The sequence below is a fragment of the Crotalus tigris genome, unplaced genomic scaffold (genome assembly GCF_016545835.1).
Source record: "Crotalus tigris isolate CLP2741 ecotype Arizona unplaced genomic scaffold, ASM1654583v1 scf7180000018343.506757, whole genome shotgun sequence".
In the NCBI taxonomy this organism is placed as follows: Eukaryota; Metazoa; Chordata; class Lepidosauria; order Squamata; family Viperidae; genus Crotalus; species Crotalus tigris.
Genome location: NW_024096954.1, coordinates 311,765 through 329,337, shown reverse-complemented (window position 1 = coordinate 329,337; position 17,573 = coordinate 311,765). Strand labels below are relative to the sequence as shown.

The following is a 17,573-nucleotide window of genomic DNA, read 5'->3' as shown; positions in this document are numbered from 1 at the left end:
TTATGCACTAGAAATTGGGAGACTATATTCTAGGTTGCACAGGAAGCCACTAACAATGACTTCACTGACACTGTAAACAAGAAGATGTTAAGAAATTGAAAGAGTTTGTTAATCGTTTCAAAGAGAAACTTAGAAATCTAGTGTTGTAGTCCCGATCGGACTAAGAAATTTTATTAAAAAATAATAAAAAATAGTAAATAATGAAAAAAGAAAAAAAGATTTTTCTTTAGTATCTTTATTTTCTTTTATTTTTTACTTTATTAAAATTTCTTCTATAAAAGTTATACAAAAAAGACATTTTATTAAAAGGCATAAGCTTTTATGAACCCAGCTCATTTTTTCAGATGCATGGAGGGACATGACTGAAGTACAATTTAAATAGGGATGGAAGAGTAAAAAGACAGAAAGACAGGGTAGATATAATATAATAAGATACATTAGAAGTATTTTGTTATAAGCATTTTATGATAATGTGTTAAAAACCAATTGAGACCTGAGTTTCTCCCTCAACTTCATCGATAACATTTTTTTTCAAATTACTTAGAGATCTGTGGTGGAATGTCCTGCTAATTAAGTAAACTAATTTCAAATTTAATCAAATCAAATTTGACTTTTTTTGTATGGGACACACATAGGAATATGGGTCCCATACCAACATGTTATCCAAAGACCAAGACTGCCCATCAACTCAAAATCATTGCCAAAAAAACCCAAAAATATAACTCCAGAACTCTACAGAAAAGAAATAGGAAAGAATATATTTACTGGACATGTAATAGTTTGCAAAGGATTCAGATGCACTTTTTAAAAAATATACTTACATTTGTACATTTGAATTTATGTATATGATAAAATGACTTATAATAATGCCATAGATATGCCAAACTGTAGCCAACTTTAGCTGATCCACAAAATTACTATGTGAACTTCTCCATGGAGGCATTATTTTGATTTTATATAATTTTTAGCAAACAATAAACACATTTGTAAAAAAAAACACACCCTTTTTTAAGGTTCTGCTTTCTTTCCTGGTTTTAGTGCAATATCTCAATTTTCAGAAATTTAGCAATACAACCTGCAAATCTAACTTCCCATGATTTAAGAAGTATAACTTGTCTAGATTTGGCAGAGGTAAAAAGTGTCAATTTATTTTTTGTTTGTTAGCTTGCTTGTTTTTCATATTTCTAAAGTACCTGTATTTCCCTCAATGGGGGGTTCTGGGAAGAGTACAATATAATATAATTGATATATAAAAACATATAAAATTATATTGTTATCATATACTTTACTGCATTTGTTATATGCAAGTGAAGAGGCAAGCATCAGTAAATCCATTTCCAAATAGTTCAGTTTTGGGAGTTGATTTATTAGGCACAAATTCCAGGATGATCTTCACTCTAAAGATTTTGATTTTGCCTATTGACATTGTGTTTTTACATTGAACATGGACTGCAAACATCACTTATAACAACAGCAGGTGCACTTTCTAGGGCTCCCAATTAGCTACTTCTCACAAATGAATTAAAGGTCTAGAAAGGAATGATCAAATCGTTCATACATATATACATTTAATGTTTTCCTAGATTGCCAATAAGAGTAGTTCTAAACATGAGCTCTGAAAACAGAACAAGCATGATAAAAATCTTCATTAGCAATATTATTGACAAGCCTAACAAAAATCATAATAAAAGTAAAAATAAACAAAGGGGACCTAAAAACATGATGAAACTTTAGAATTCTGCACTTGTAAGTGACTTTAAAGAAATTATGTCACTTCTGATCAAATAAGACCAAATAAACTATATAAGGGAAAACAATTCTTCACCTGATATGAAAATCTCTTTAACATTTTGTTAGTTGGGTAACAAATTGACTTGTGCAGTGTGAAGTATAGATATTATGCATAATAATCCAGTGTTTTTAGACCTAGTATAGTCTCTATAAGAATATAATTCTGTTTTAAATCCTCTTCCTTCCTGCATCTTTAGTGCCCCTTTTTCTTCTCATCGTTGCCTTACATTATTGTCAACTAGTTTCAATTGTCTTAAGAGAAGCACTGGCTTTTTTGTTTTTGCTTATTCTTTTGCCCTGCTAACACTGAATGAGTGAATGAACTAGATCAGAGGTCCCCAACCTTTTGGGCACCAGGGACCAGTTCCATGGAGAGAGGTTTTTCCACGGATCGGAGGGGGCGTGGTTTTGTGTGCTGCCTGCATCCTGCGGATAGGGCTTTGTTTGTTTGTGCGGCCCGGTTGCTGGCATGCCGCGGCCCAGTATCGGTCTACGGACCAGGGGTTGGGGGCCCCTGAACTAGATGACTACAGGAAGTCTATACGTAGGATGAGTAGACCATCATTTTCACACTGATACTGAAGGCCACATACAGTTACCGTATATGCCGCCGTACTAGGCGACCCGGCGTATAAGACGACCCCTGTCTTTATAGCCGGGCCACATTCCTAGAACGTCGTCTTATACGCCGGAAACTACCAGTATTTCCGGTGTATAAGACGACTCGGCGTATAAGACGACCCCCGTCTTTGGCGCCGATTTCAGTGCTCGCGGAAGTCGTCTTATATGCCGGCATTTACGGTATTCTGATTGATTTGCTAATGTTATGCTTCATTCATTTCTCCAATTACCATATAGAAGTGAATTTAATTCTTTATGTACTTATGAATGTGTATTTCACTAGGCAGTCGAGCATCATATAAATTTAATAAATCATTAACATCATTTGTTCCAGAATTTTTCACTGTTCAGTTTAATTGGGAGACCCTGGATTCTAGTAGCATGAGGAAGAAAAATGTTTCCTTTTCTACTTTATATGTATGTGTGGAACCACATTTGTTAAATACTTATTCTGCCATTGAGAGTCTTTGTGCAATTCTTTGCTACCTTTTTTCTTTTAACTTTTTAAATAATTTGATGTTGTCTATAACCTTAACCATTTCATAAACTTCTAGGTTAATTCTTTGGGAAGAATATTTTAACACTACGTTTATTTTAATTATTTTTTCCTATATACAGAACAAAAGTATTTAAAAACTAGCAGTGATGAAACCTGATGTATTCCATTCTATACGAGTGGAGGGAAGGAGGTTCCACACTTATGTCAACCAAGAAATGTTGTTTTAACAAATCTATTAGTTTTCGGTGATGGGCAAATGGTGAAGGTCATTTTTCCAAGTGACATTTCTTCCTTGAGAAAACAATCCCCTTTCTGCTTCCTTGCATAATATGCTAATGCAAAAAATAAAGATAAAAATTATTTGACACAATATTACGTACAGCATGTCTATGCATATCAATTCAAAAATTTTGCCACCCAGGCTGCTGTTTTTATCATACTAGTAAATGTTAAATAACCATTTTGGATATACTTTAAAATGTTCAAGTAAACCATATTTAATTCCTATAAATTTAAACTGTCATCCAATAAATATGAATTTAATCCTGGAATTTATACGCCACATATACAGTTGGGTTAAAAGTATTTCGGATCAACCTGATTGAGAACTGGATCTAGTGAATGTACTTCCCCATACAGTATTGGATTTGTAATACTTTTATTTTGAACAATGTCGTGCAATAAAAAGCATGCATTTATTACAGGTGAGGATAACACAACGGCTATTATTTATATGATATTCTAGTTTCATTTCGCATGGCCTCTGATAAAGAAATCATTTTTAAAAACACCCCGAGAGACTGTACACGGGATCAAGAGGGTCTTTCCTGGGATAGACTACGCTGCCACTTTACCTCGTCTTAGATCTATGTCCTGGTATAAAAATGCAGGCGCACGTCACAGCTGATATTATTTTCTTTCCTCACCGTTTTCTCTCCGACAGATGTTCGGAGATTATAAAATAAGCGCCCTCCACAACCAATCAAGCTCAAATTGTGTTCCTGGCTTTCTATCAGCCTCGATGAGTTCATCCGACCAGAGGGGGCTCGGGAGGAGGGAGGCGACGCCGTGCGCAGCCATTCCTCCCCTCTCTGCGTGTCGGCGGGCATAGATCTGCTTCGGTCTCGACTGCTTTGCCCGGTGTTTTGCTGCCGGCTAGGGTCGCCCGCCTGCGGGTTTTTCTCGGGTAAAGGAGAAGAGGGTCTTTCCCCCCCCCTTTACGGTCTGCTTTCCGATTGGTGCAGCCGCTAGCCTGCCTGACACCAGCTTGCGACTCCCGCGTTCCTCGGCTTCCTCTGCTCGCTCCACCTCCCTCTCCCGGCTCGCTCCACCCCGGCTCTCTGTCGTCGTCGTCCTCCGCCCCCCGCCCGGCAGCTTCGGCAATAGCAGCAGCAGCTGTCTGCGCCGCTAGTCCGCCGTCCTCCCAGCCGCCCGCCATGGCTCGCGCGGGGGCCTCCTCCTCCTCCCCGCCACCGCCGCCACAACCTCCCTTGCCTCTCACTCGGGAGGCGGCCGAGGAGGAGGAGGAGGAGGAGGAGGAGGAAGACGACGACGACGACGACGAAAAAGAAGACGGAGAGGAGGAGGAGGAGGAGGAAGATCCCCCAGCCCGGGCTCTCATGCCACGCTCCTCCCCGGTCCCCAGGCCTCAGCACCCCAGCGCCCCAGAGAGCTGCTCTTCGTCAGAGGACGACGGGGAGGATGATGGGCACCACCAGCACCCTTGCTTGGCCAGGCCACTTTCTCAGCATCCCACAGGCCTGCCTGGGCCACCTTCCCAGCATGCAGTGCAGGACTGCCGAGGGCTCCCCTCCCAGCATGCTCAAGGGCACCCTGGACTGTTTTCCCAAAATGCCACTGCAGCTGCCACCCCCATGGAGGAGCCCTCTCAGCACACCGCAGGCCGGCATGTGCTGTTTGCTGATGCCTTGGGCTTGCCCTTGGCACGCTGGCGGCGCTACCAGCCTTGGCCCCCACCTTCCCCAGAGTCTCCCCCTGAGGTGGCACCTTCCTTGGCCTCCCTCCCTCCCTCCACAAGCACTCCCTACCTTTTGCCATCTTTTGTGTTGCAACCAGTGGGGCAAGATGAGGATGAGAAGCTTGAACGGCTGCACCAGGCCAAGATAGAATTGGAAGAAGTTTTGCCACCAGAGCCTGGAGAGCCACGAGTGCTTCGTGGTACTGTGCGTGTGCTCAACATTTCTTACCACAAGGCTGTGCATGTGCGGGCCAGCAGAGACCGGTGGCAAAGTCACCGGGATTACCCCGCCCTCTATATTCCAGGGGGCTCACCAGATGGAGGCCTGACTGACCGGTTTGCCTTCCGCCTGGAGTTTGGCGATGAGGAAGATGAGGAAGGAGGAGGAGCCCGGCTTGATTTTGTGGTTCGCTATCAGACCGAAGAAGGAGTTTACTGGGCCAATAATCAGGGCAAGAATTATAGTGTGGTACTGAAGGGGGCATCGACTACCCAAGTTCTACCCACAAGGTCTTCTAAAGAAGGTGAATCACGGCGGCTCAAGAGCTGTATGAGGCCAGTCAAAATCAGGTAATGCTTTCAGTGCCCTTCATATACTTGAAGAAAGTGCATCTCTTGAGTTTTCAGTTCCATTCTTGTAATCTAACTTTCTTCAATGCAGTGCCCTCCAGAACAATCGGCCTACAACTCCCATCAATCCCAAAGATGTAGTGAGCTGTAGTTCTACTCCAAGACCTGAGTATCTTTGCTCTTCTACTCCATTCCCATAGAATTATATCTAGGGCTTTCTTTTTTTACCTAATATTATGTTATCAGTTAATTTATGTCTCTTTTTCAGGTACCTTGAACCTTTCATAGGCTAACAACACAAATGGACAAGAAAAAAGTGTTATTTAATTTAGGAACTAAAGAGAAGTTTGTTTCAAATTCTTGCCCATTTTCTAGATTCTGTTTCCTTCAGTTATGCAAATGACACTCATGAGTTGTACTCTGATAGAAACCAGCATTCCAAAGAAATCTAGTTTACTATGAAGGAAAAAGAGTGCTGATGCATGCTGCTTAATCCCTCTTCCTTGAGTCCTCCTGCTAGTGGGAGTGCCTGAACAATGATTTTTTTTTTGTGATGTATGAATAACCTTTGGGATATGTCTCTGTAATCGAGCTGAAGTCAGGAATCAGCAATGATGGAACAGCAATAAATAAGGAGAAATATCTGGATTTAAGGTATTTATGTTAGTAAAAAGTTAAAAGTGGCTTAATGAAAAGACACATATTCACCATAAGACAGAATTCTTGGAACTTTTTGTTTTATCCTGATATATAAACATTCTGATAATGTGAAATGGGTATCAGTAAAAATAATGCAATCAGCACAGAAGGTGTGAGATTCATCCTGTCCCATTTCAATTAATCCTCAATATTTTCACACATGATCCAGAAAGCATCATTTTGCTAATTATAGAAAGTGTGAAGATTTAAAAAGAGAAAGTTGAAGACAACTATTTTAAGGCAAATGCATACTGTAGTAATTTGTATTCAGATTATAAAAAAAATAAAAATGTTTTATGGGAGGTTCCCTACCTTTATGTATGCAGTAAAGCCGACTGCTGCACATGCAGCACTGTTTCCAGCAACAAATGTATCAAAATGGATTGCTTAAAAAATATGCACATACAGGTAATTCTCATGACCGTTTGTTTAATGATTGTCAAAGTTGCAGTGGTGCTGAAAACAGTGAGTTACAACTGATCCTCGCACTTATGGCTGGTGCAATGACTACACAGGCACATGTTCAAAATTCAGGTGCTTGGCAACCAGCATGTATTTACATCTGTTGCAGTCTCCCAAGTCATATGATCACCATATATAACCTTAGCTGGTCTCCAACAAGCAAAGTCAATGGGGGAAGCCAGATTTGCTTAACAACTGTGTGATTTGCTTAATGAGTACAGCAAAAAAGGTCATCATATTGGGCACGACTTATTTAATGATTATATCACTAAGTTCTTGTCCCAAATGTGACCATAAGTCGAGGACTACCTGTATGCATCTTGGGCTCAGGTTCTGGTTTCTTAGAACATTTTTTTATTTCAGAGGTAAATCTATATAGGGACTGTACCAATTCACTGTCATGGCAGGGGTTTATATGAACTACCACCATTTTATAGCTTCCTGTCTATATCTTGTATGCTTACTGATAGCCCCAGATTTTCTGACTGACACAATCTTGCTCACTTTACCTAATGAACTATGCAGGAGTTTTTGATGTGTCATTAAGAATACTGAATCGTTAATTTCTGAGTATCTTATTTTGATCAAACAGCGTATTTTTTCATTATAGGAAATATTTTTTTTTATTATGGTGCAAGAAATATTGGTGTATACACAGCAAGTGAGTTTGTTCCTTTCAGTGCCATTTCTGAAAACAGTCCTCTCTAGACCAGAACTGAGAACCAACATAAGCACAACTCCTTTTCTATGTACTGTAACAAAGAAGATTGTCACCAACAAGTGATAATCACCAGTGGTCTATATTTTATAAACATAGCATTCCATAGCTTTTCCCATCTAACTGTTTCTGCAATAGCCTTTTTTCCCTGGAATTGCCTTACTTTGTTCATGGACATATCTTGGGGAAATATGTGAAAAATCATTAAAATTTGGTAGCTTAGTATTTTTTTGTTCTCAGGTAGAGTTTAATACTATTATGGATACTTGAATCTACACATGGGAGGAGAAATACACTTTTTTTTAGCATCAGCCTGGCCATGGTAGACAAAACACTACTGAAACTTTTAATTTTCTTTGCATTTAATTAAAGATTTCCTGTTTGCTGGTTTTGTCCATATTTGTGTTTTTTGTTGATTGTGACGGGATTATCTCCTCAACCCATACTTATTGTCGTCAGCCATTTAGTCGTGTTTGATTCTTGGCCACTCTATGGATCAGCGCTCTCCATGCCTCTTTGTCTCACACCGCCTCCTTCACATCCGCCATGGTCATCTCAGTGTCATTTATAATGCCCAGCCAGTGGGTGCTAGGGCGGCCCCTTCTCCTTTTTCTACTGATTTCTCTCAGCACGATTGACTTTTTGAGTGAGTCAGCTCTTATAACATGACCAAAGTATGACAGCTTCTATTTGGTGATCTTGGCTTCAAGTGATATTTTTAGTGAGGTTCTGTCTAGGACTTTACTTTTGCAGTTCATGGGCTGTGTAATAGTCGCTTCCAGCACCACACTTCAAATGCATCCTTTTTTCTATCTGCCTTTTTTTAGAGTTCAAGTTTTGCAGCCATAAGTAGTAATTGGAAAAATTATTGGGTTAACTAGTCTGCATTTGGTTGCGAGGCTGATGTCTTTACTCTTTCAGATGTTATTCATGCTAGACATTGGTTGATTTTTAGAGTCCAGGAAGACGAATTTCTTTATTGTTTCGATGATCTCATTGTATAGGTGACAAGATTCAACCTTGCCAAATGCCTTTTTCAATTCTGAATCATTTTATGTCTCCATATTCCATTCTTACAATGGCTGCCTGGTCAGAGTACAATGACTGAATGAGCTGGATGTGGTGTGGTGATATTCCCAGTTCTTTCAGGTGGTTCCAAACTTGTCATGGTCAACACAATTGAAGGCTTTTGGGTAGTTAATGAAGCACATGTAGAGATCTTTTTGGTATTCATTTGCTTTTTCCACCATCCAACATAGATTGGCAATATGATCACACGTTCCTCTTCCTTTCTGAAATTCTGCTTGTACATCAGGTAGTTCCCTATTGGCAGTTGAATCCAAACCTTGCTAAATTGTCTTCAAGACCGTTTTGCTCACATGTGGTATCAAGGCTATGGTTTGGTGGTTGGAATGATCTTTTGTATCACCTTTTTTTATATTGGGATTAATATTAACCTTTTCTATTCTTTTGGCCAGTGACCAGGCCTCCATACACTTTGGCAAAGTGCTATCAGTCCTTTTGTTGGCACTGGTCACAGCAATTCTGCAGGAATTCCATCAACTCCTGGGGCTTTGCGGTTAGGCAACTGGTTGAGTGCTCACACTACTTCCTCTGTGATATCCGGTTCCATTTCCTCAACCTATAGGGACAGTAGTTAAAGTTGCATTACTTTAGAGAGCCTATTCAAAGATCAGTTAAGAGGTTATTGATGATTGATCCTTCCAGACTTTTCACAGGAAGGAACACAATAGATAGAACCTGCATTGCTGAATCAGATTTACCTATAACCGAAAGGAAAGAGAAGAAAACCCACTATATATAGGAATTTGTTGAATATTATACTAAATGCTGTATAAAAAACTGCCTTAAGTAGTTCTAGTCTGGAAGCAACATATTTGATTCTTATGATACTGACATAGACCATATTCCGTTTATTTAATGTGTGTAGCTAGGAGGATTTTTCCCTCCACTTATGTTCTTAAAATACAAGGCATAAAACGTATGCTTAGGTATCTAGAATTTGATACAGAGAAGCAATAAATGTAGCTGCAGAATGTTCTCTTAGTAATTGTTGGTCCAGGAGAAAGGAAGACACTCCCACTAGGATTGTTAAGAGAAGTTTGACTTAAGGCAAACTTCCTTATGAATAATTATGTGCTCGTGCTCGTGAATAATGATCAGTCCATTACAAACATATTAAGGGAACCAAGGAATAGGTTTGTCAATGGATTCAAAACCCCACATAAAGATCAAAACATGGGGAAAATGGGGAAGAATGATCTAGCCTGCCTGCCTCCCCAAGACTCTGGTACTTTGCTTTATAAAGAAATAATAAAAACATACATTACAAGATGGATAAAATATACTAATTCTACAGTTCTATGTTTTAAATGCAGTGTAGCATTTATATTATAGCACTTTTCTGTCTGGTGAAGACTAGAGGAGGTTGAACACTCGGGGTCCATTTATCATGAGTATTATTCTATCTATCTGCATGTGAAGTGCTAGATAGAAATGTAGATTCTCCCCCCACCACCTTAAGAAATGTTAAAATTTAAAGGGAATCTGAATTTTAACAATTTTGTATCTATTGCGTTCAGTGTGAATGATAAAGGACTCAGCTATTGTTTTGCCATGATGAATTTATATGTGAGGCAAGGTTTTTCCTTGCCTAAGCATAGGTTTGTTGTTGTAGTTTGGGATCCTTCTGATAAAATCCTCAGTATTATTTCTAAAACCATAACAACCCATTATCTCGTGGACCTCACTGACTTTGGGGGCTGATGTGTGGATTTTCAGACATGTTGCACTGTTGCAAAACTGGTGCCACATTTTTCAAGTTAACCCCTGTATGAATACCATACAGCTATTTCCCATAGTTTCTTGATAACAATAGAAGTGATTTTCCATTGTCTTCTTCCATGGTGTTTTGTTTTTATTGATTTCTCATTCTACCTGCAATGCTGGAATTCCTGGTGGAATTTACTAGGAGGCAAATTGATCTTGTTCTCTCAGTTACTCATTCTAGAGTCCCAGGATAATTCCTATATTTTATTTATTTCAATCATTTTTCCTAGTAGGTGAGCAACTTTATAAATAGATAATTGTATTTTCTATCCCTTAGCTTTATGTTCTGGAAAGACCTCCAGCATTTGACTAGGACCCAGAAACATGGCCAGAAATAAGTATGTTTGAGATTGTGACTTTGCCTTGAAGCATATCAGGTTCCCTTTTTTTCAATGAAATCATTTTTTAAAAAGTTTTTAAGGTGAGGCATGGAGGTCTCTATGGGAGGTAAGGTTGTCCTTGAATACTTTGGTGCCTACAGGTGCCGTGATGGAGATGAGCATGAAAAAGTATGGGATATTATTCCTCTTGACACTTGTATATTATCCAATAAAGGAGGCAATTAAAAATGTAATTTCATTGGGAGGTTTGTCACCATTCTATGTTGCTAATACAAGTATTTTTTGCAATTAGCTCTAAATGGATATTGCTTAGGTTTGCTCTGGGTTTTGGTTTCCTTGTCAGTTTCCTTAGAAGTTTTTAAGGTGTAGATATCCTTTCATATGGCATTGTACTGTAATACTGCTATTGTGTCACATTTAACTTTCTGTTCTTTAGGGGAAACATACCCATACCTGTACTCTTTTAACCATTCTTCATAGAATTTAGCCTTCAGGCTACTCACCATCATTCCTGCTCTTCTGGATAATTTTGCAAGTCAGTGGCAAAATAAAGGAATCAAATGAATATCATTTAGGCTTGCTGCATCTAGCTGGCCTAATTAGAAAGCCAATGTCCATCGGTATTTTGTACTACTGTATACAAAACAGTTACCTACCTCAATAATCAGAATTAAGCATCAGAGTGTAGCTGAGTAAAGTTTTAATCCAGGAATTTGTTTTCAACGCCAGAATGGAATCTGCAGCTTTTTGCAATCTGGGTTGCAAAAATCTGGATGATCAATTTGTTGTTGTTGTTTAGTTGTGTTCTATTTTCTATACCCTGATGAATCTTACTATATTAGGAATGTCTGTTGGTAACTGCTTCTTTTTAAATTCCTGCTTGTGTCATCACTGTTAGTATTTAGCCACCTTGTTTTCTAGTTGCCTCTTTTTCAGTTCCCTTTGTTTTTTCCAAGCATTCTAAGCCTCCAGTAATTCTTGTCTTTGCTTATGTATCCAAAATATTTAAGTTTTAACTTTATTATTAGTACTTCTAATGAATAGTCTGGATTTAGTTCATTTAATACTGAATTGTTCATTCTTCATACAGTTCGTGGTATTCTCAACAATTTTCTCCAGCACGTAGTTCAGAGCCATAATTTTTCTTCATTCAGCTGTTCTGATAGCCCAGCTTTCCTAATTAAATGTTATATAACTGGGAGAACCATGGCCTTGACAGTTCATACCTCTGTAGTCAGTATGATGTATCTATGTACATTGGTATTTTGTCTTGATCTATCTTCAGTCGTTTTCTCAAGTGGTAGGTATCTGTTTATTTTATGACCACAGTCACCATCCCTAAAAAAATTTGTGCCTAAGAAAATAAAATCTGTTACTACTACACTTGCTTCTCTGCCTATTTTCATTAAGTTACCATTGCATGTTGATATAATTTTAGGTTTTTTAAATAATTGAATAGCTTTTGCACTCTCTTCTTTCAGCTGTATTAAGAGATTCCTCAAATCTTCCTCACATCCATTTGTCAGAGTGGTGGTATCAGCATATCTGAGGTTGTTGATGTTTTACTCAGAAATTTTAATTTCACTTTCTTTTATTCCAGAAAATTCTTACACGTAGCAGTTATTTCAGTTTGTAGTTACATATAATATAGTTTTAAAAGAACTTTAAGAAGCATGAGAGCTTGTGGAAAGGAAAATTCTGCCCCTGCACTTGCATCTGAGAGGCAGCTTCATCCACATTATAGTGTCATCTTGCCCTCTGTAGCCTTTGGGCTGCAGTGACATGTGTTGCCTAGCCCTACACTAAACATACTTTGAAAGGAGCTTCTATGATTTGTTTAGTATCATCACTAAAACAAGTACAGCCCACCTGTATGCATTCACATTAAATATATAGTGCAAACAGCTTCACACCGGGCATGACAGCATAGATTAGAACAAGTGGGTAGTGCCAAAATCTTCATGGAACAGATGGATATTAAGGCAAAATTCATATGATTTGAGAGAAGGATCAATATATGGATGTTCTAGGAAGCAGATTCACACATTAAGAAAAATGTAGAACAGTTTGGCACAAGGATTACAGAAATAGTTGTAAATAGAATACAAACATAATACAATACTGGCAAATCTAGGCTGTAAAAATCCAGGTGACCAGTAGATGGCAGGAAAGAGTTAAATATTTTAAGTGAGCAACTATCTCAACTTGAGTGGCTTTTCAAGTAGCTATTAATTCCATTTTATGTATTGGTAGTTAGTTTAAAGATAAAGAACTTAACACATTTTTCTGCCACTTGTCATGGTTCATGTTGTATATTAGGGTATATAACACGTTTTATACAATTTAAAACGCAAGAAGACACGTTGGGAGTGTATTATATAAAGAAACATGGAAATTTACCTATTATCTAAAGAGAAAATACTTTTTATTTTTTTTTAACTTTAAAAAAAGTTGCAAATATGTCTGCAAAAACCTCTAAATGTGATTTATAAGGTGTCTCTGTAGACGGAAGAATTAAAAAATAAAAAGCAAGATATGATTTAATCTCCCACTCTCAAGTGGGAACAACTATTCGTTGTGGTCTGTCACTATTCTAATGTTAGTATTTAAAATGAGTAGGTTGCATCTTGATTTTTCACTCTCAGCAGAAATCCCCACCCACCATTCATTGCGGGTTCAGTGATGACCTTTGTAAGTTACTTTGCCAGGTGACACTTTTCAGTTCTGGGAAGAAATTATGGAAAAGTCTCTTCTAACCTTCCCTTCTGGAGCCTGCAGATATGTTGGAATATAATTTCCAGGATTCTCAGCCACCAGAAAGTGATTTTGGTGCATCAAATTTATCCTGAATATGGGTCAGGACAGAAATAATGTTTTAAGTCTTAATAGTGTTTATGGCAACTATTTTACTCATAAGATGATATAGCTTAGCAGATTTAACACCTAATTCTCGCAGTTAACAAAACACGACTGCTTTTTTTTTTTTTTTGGCCTAATGTGTATGTATATTAAACCATAGGGTATGGCTGCGTTATTATTATTTATACCCTTCATTATTTTTGCTTTCCCCTTTTTTGGATGTATACATTATTGTTGTTGTTGTTGTTATTATTTGTTTTTCAAGTACACTGAGTTCTTCTGTACCCAAGACAAATTCCTTGTGTGTCTAACCACATTTGGCCAAATAAATAAAGTATATAAGTATATAAATATTTTTTTGCCCATTTACCTATCAGTGTGCTGAATTCTGGATCAAGTCCAATTTTGCTTTTCCGTTAGATTTAGGCAGTTGTCAATTCAAAATAAATGCCTCAATTACGCATGCATACTTGACACATATTAGTAATGCCAGTAATTTCTAGCAATGTTATACTAATAATGTGTTAAAGTTGCATGTTGCCGAATTACCAACAACATTGGGTGGTTCACAACAATCAAAGAAATTATGGATGACAGAAGCCAATACTGGTGGAATTATGTACTTGTGACCATAAGCGAACAGGTATCTCTCAAAGCAGACCTTTCCCTGGTTCATAATAAAGCAGGCTGAAAATCATAGAATCATTTCTTCAAAGCTTTCCTTCAGATGGAAAAATCTACAAGTGTCTTGAAGCATTCAAGACTCCACCTGCCTTTGCTTCTGGGCACTTTGCACCAGGATTATATAACCTATAATGTTTGGGATGCAGTTCTTCCAAAATTGCTGCTCAGTGCATAGAAGGAAATGAATAAATACTCAGGGTAAACACAATAGCTACATATAACTAATGTAATATTAATTATGTTTAACATTGAATTAATTTAGTCAATTCACTGTTTTCTTCTGGCCATACTTACTTTTTGAAGAACACTCCCTGGAACCCCTTAGAACAGGCATGTCAAACTCGTGACGTTGCGCGATGTATCGGAGCTTTTTCGCCATTGCCGGCAATGGAGTGGGCGCTGCTCCGGTATGATGAAACCGGCCCGCAGGCCAGCAGTTTGACACCCCTGCCTTAGAACAGTGATGGCGAACCTATGGTGTGCGTGCCAGAGGCGGCACTCGGAGCCCTTTCTGTGGGCTGTTGCCCCAGCCCCACCTCCCCCCATGACCCCCTCCTCACCAGCAGCCCCCCCGGAGGAGAGTCACCCCCGGGCGTGGCCCGCATGGGACAGCGCAGCCTAGGACATGGCAGTCGGGCAGCAGGGACAAGACTCCGCCCTCATGCCCCATCGCACGCAGATGATGTTGCAGGGTGCGGGCGGAGGGCATGGCTGCCATGGCGCTGCAGGGCCGCCTGGGTGATCTGCGGTGGGCCATGGATGCAATGGGTGGCCCTGCAGGTGGGTGGGGCAGGGGCTGGGTGGAGGCGGAGCAGGCAGGGCAGGAGGCGGAGCAGGGGTGGGAGGCAGGTTTTGGGCACTTGGTCTCTAAAAGTTTCACCATCACTGCCTTAGAATGAAGAAGTTGCACATTTCTACTTTGTCCACCAATATATTACATCACTATACATTCAAGTGAAATATCTATTTGAGACATGCTATAAAAAGTTCTGCCTCTAACATGTACTCATACTGCATATGCTTCGATTTACTGACAATATGGTTTTGTGTGGCATTGAAAGTGGCAGTTAATTCCGGAGGTTTTTTTTTAATTGTACTTTTCTCTAAAACTTTACCTCTAAAACTCCTTCCCTCTCTTTCTCCTAATGTTTCTATTTTATAAAATTTCTCTTTGCCTTGGAAAAATGGCAAAGCAGTTTCTATTCCAGTGCTGCTCCTTTTGTTGAGTAATTGAGCTAGTTGGCAATATTCTGGATGATAATAATACTCAATTTGAATAAGAATTTTAGGCTCTTTAAAAAGGCAAGTAAGACCTACAAGGAGGAATGCTGATGTTATCGGCCACTTGTTGTGTTTTTGGCTTTATCATAATAAAACCTGCTTTTCTGCTTTCTAACCTTTATTTTGTGCTGGGTGAAGATTAATAAAAGCTTTGAAGAAAAAGCACATCCATACTCCTGTGGTTGAGAGACTGGGTGCAGAGTTATAGCACATGATATTCTTGGCATTTTTCTTTTTGTACAACTGACACTGATACATATTGCAGGCTTAAACATTACAGTGAGCTGCTTCCTTGTGAGAGTCACCTTGGGTAAAGAGTATAATGTGTGAGTCATAAATTAATGGATCTCATTTCTGACGACAGCCACGTCCTCCATAGCTAAAAGTACTTCAGGATAGTTGCAGCAGTGATAATCTCCAAGCATACAACTTGCCCTGTTTATGTTGCAGTCGATAGCTTTTAAATTTAAAAAAAAAATGCAATTTGTAATCTCTGGACAGCTCAGTACCCAAAATTATTTCAGACTTTATAACAAAATGTATTGCCTTTTGCATTAAATTAATTATGTCAGGGAATCTGGATTCATGTTTCATATCTTGGTGTTTTTAAGACAACAGAAGAGTATGCAACTTGTGACTTACCTCCTGTTATCTAATCAGGGAAGAGAAAGGAATTAAATACTATTCATGTTTTCATTGAATAGTAGAATGCAAGCTACAAACTTATTATTGCCTATCACAGATATCTGCTGTCATTTTTTTAAAAAGCATTTACATTCAAGTAGAGGATATATTTACTTTCGCTAGTCTTTCTTTCCAATCAGTAGTTTGAGTTTCGGGATTGAGCCTAAAAACCCAGCTCAGTGTTGCCCCAGTTTAGCATTGTATTCATGTTCCAGCAACTCCTACCTCACGGGACTTCTTCAGCAAAACTATTGGCACAAAAGTGACTGTGGGATTTTGGCAGACAGATGCCTGGAGCCATCGCATATTTTTCATCCTCCTAATCTTGGCTAAATATTGGAAAATAGCAATAAATAATGAGAACGTAATTCCAGAAAATTATTTTAGTGGCTCAATAGATAAGCAATATTATTTGGATACCATTTGAAACTGAGTTATTTATATGAATATAAATATATTTTAATACATATTTTATTTACAGACATATTTTATATTTTACTTATGGACACACTATATTTTTCTTATATATATTTCGCAAATGACGCAATGGGAATATTCTTTTGATACTTTGCATTCATTTGTGTGTGGATATACTAGAAATTAGGGTGATAGTCAGTTGAACAGTAACATTAGCTCTGCACACAAATACCCCAGTTCAAATCATTAGTGTAAAAAATGAAAAGTTGTAATTTAAAATGTCTGGAGTGTATTAGACTGGATAAGACCATGTTAGTAAAAGAAAAAAAAAACTTTTATCTCCAGCCAGTCAATCAGTACAGAAGGAGATTTTTAATTTTTTTATCCTCAGAGGAAGTACGATTTCTATATAAGTATTATACTTTCCTGGCTTGGTATGAAGGAGATTGTAAAGACTTTTTGTTTAAGTAGTGGGGTGTCCCCTTTTTGATTGGGGAACAGTGGTCTTCCAGATGTACTTGAACTTTGTTTTCCCAACCTTCCTTACCATACACCATGCTAGAAAATATCTGAAAGATTCACCCTTGTATAAAAACAGAAGAACAACATATTCCCAGAACTGGAACATGATAGAACTGGAAACTTAATCTGGATACCAGAGCAGTTGTTTTGCAGGTAAAGTCCACTTCAAGAGAGAGTGAAAATTTATGCAGAAGTGGAGCTCCTTTGAAGATAGAAGTTAAATAGAATTGATGTTGTGCTAAGTATATGATTCAAAGTTTATCTAAGTTTACTAAATTACTAAAGTTACATTTTGAAGATCTTTCTAGAGAAGATCTTGCCTTATATATGTAGCTTCAGATAGAGAACAAACTGATGAATATTTTTCTTCTGACAAGGTGGGAGTAAGCAAACCAATACAGGTAGCCTTGACTTACAACAGTTTGTTTAGTGACTCTCAGAGTTACAGTGGCACTGAAAAAAGTGACTTATGGCCATCTTTCACACTTACAATCATTGCAGCATCCCCATGGTCAGGTGATTACAGTTCAGATGCTTGGCAACTGATGGTTACAGTGTCCTGAGATCCTGTTTGTGACCTATTGTGACCTTCTGAAA

At 38.5% G+C, this 17,573-nt stretch overlaps 1 protein-coding gene and 1 long non-coding RNA gene across 2 annotated transcripts in view; one reads left to right on the top strand and one right to left on the bottom strand.

Annotated features, from left to right (window-relative positions):
- Positions 1-219: 219 nt before the first annotated feature.
- Positions 220-3,888, bottom strand: LOC120311305. Its single transcript, XR_005557581.1, has 2 exons — positions 3,766-3,888; positions 220-3,243 (listed from the first exon to the last, which is right to left on the bottom strand). It is a non-coding gene; the product is annotated as an uncharacterized LOC120311305 (long non-coding RNA).
- A 361-nt stretch (positions 3,889-4,249) lies between these two features.
- The window catches only part of PPP1R3F (protein phosphatase 1 regulatory subunit 3F), a 51,106-nt gene continuing 37,782 nt past the window's right edge, over positions 4,250-17,573 (top strand). The window contains exon 1 of the mRNA XM_039350648.1: positions 4,250-5,459. Coding sequence (XP_039206582.1) covers positions 4,348-5,459 — 1,112 coding nt within the window. The 5' untranslated portion in view covers positions 4,250-4,347. The remainder of the gene's footprint in view (positions 5,460-17,573) is intronic.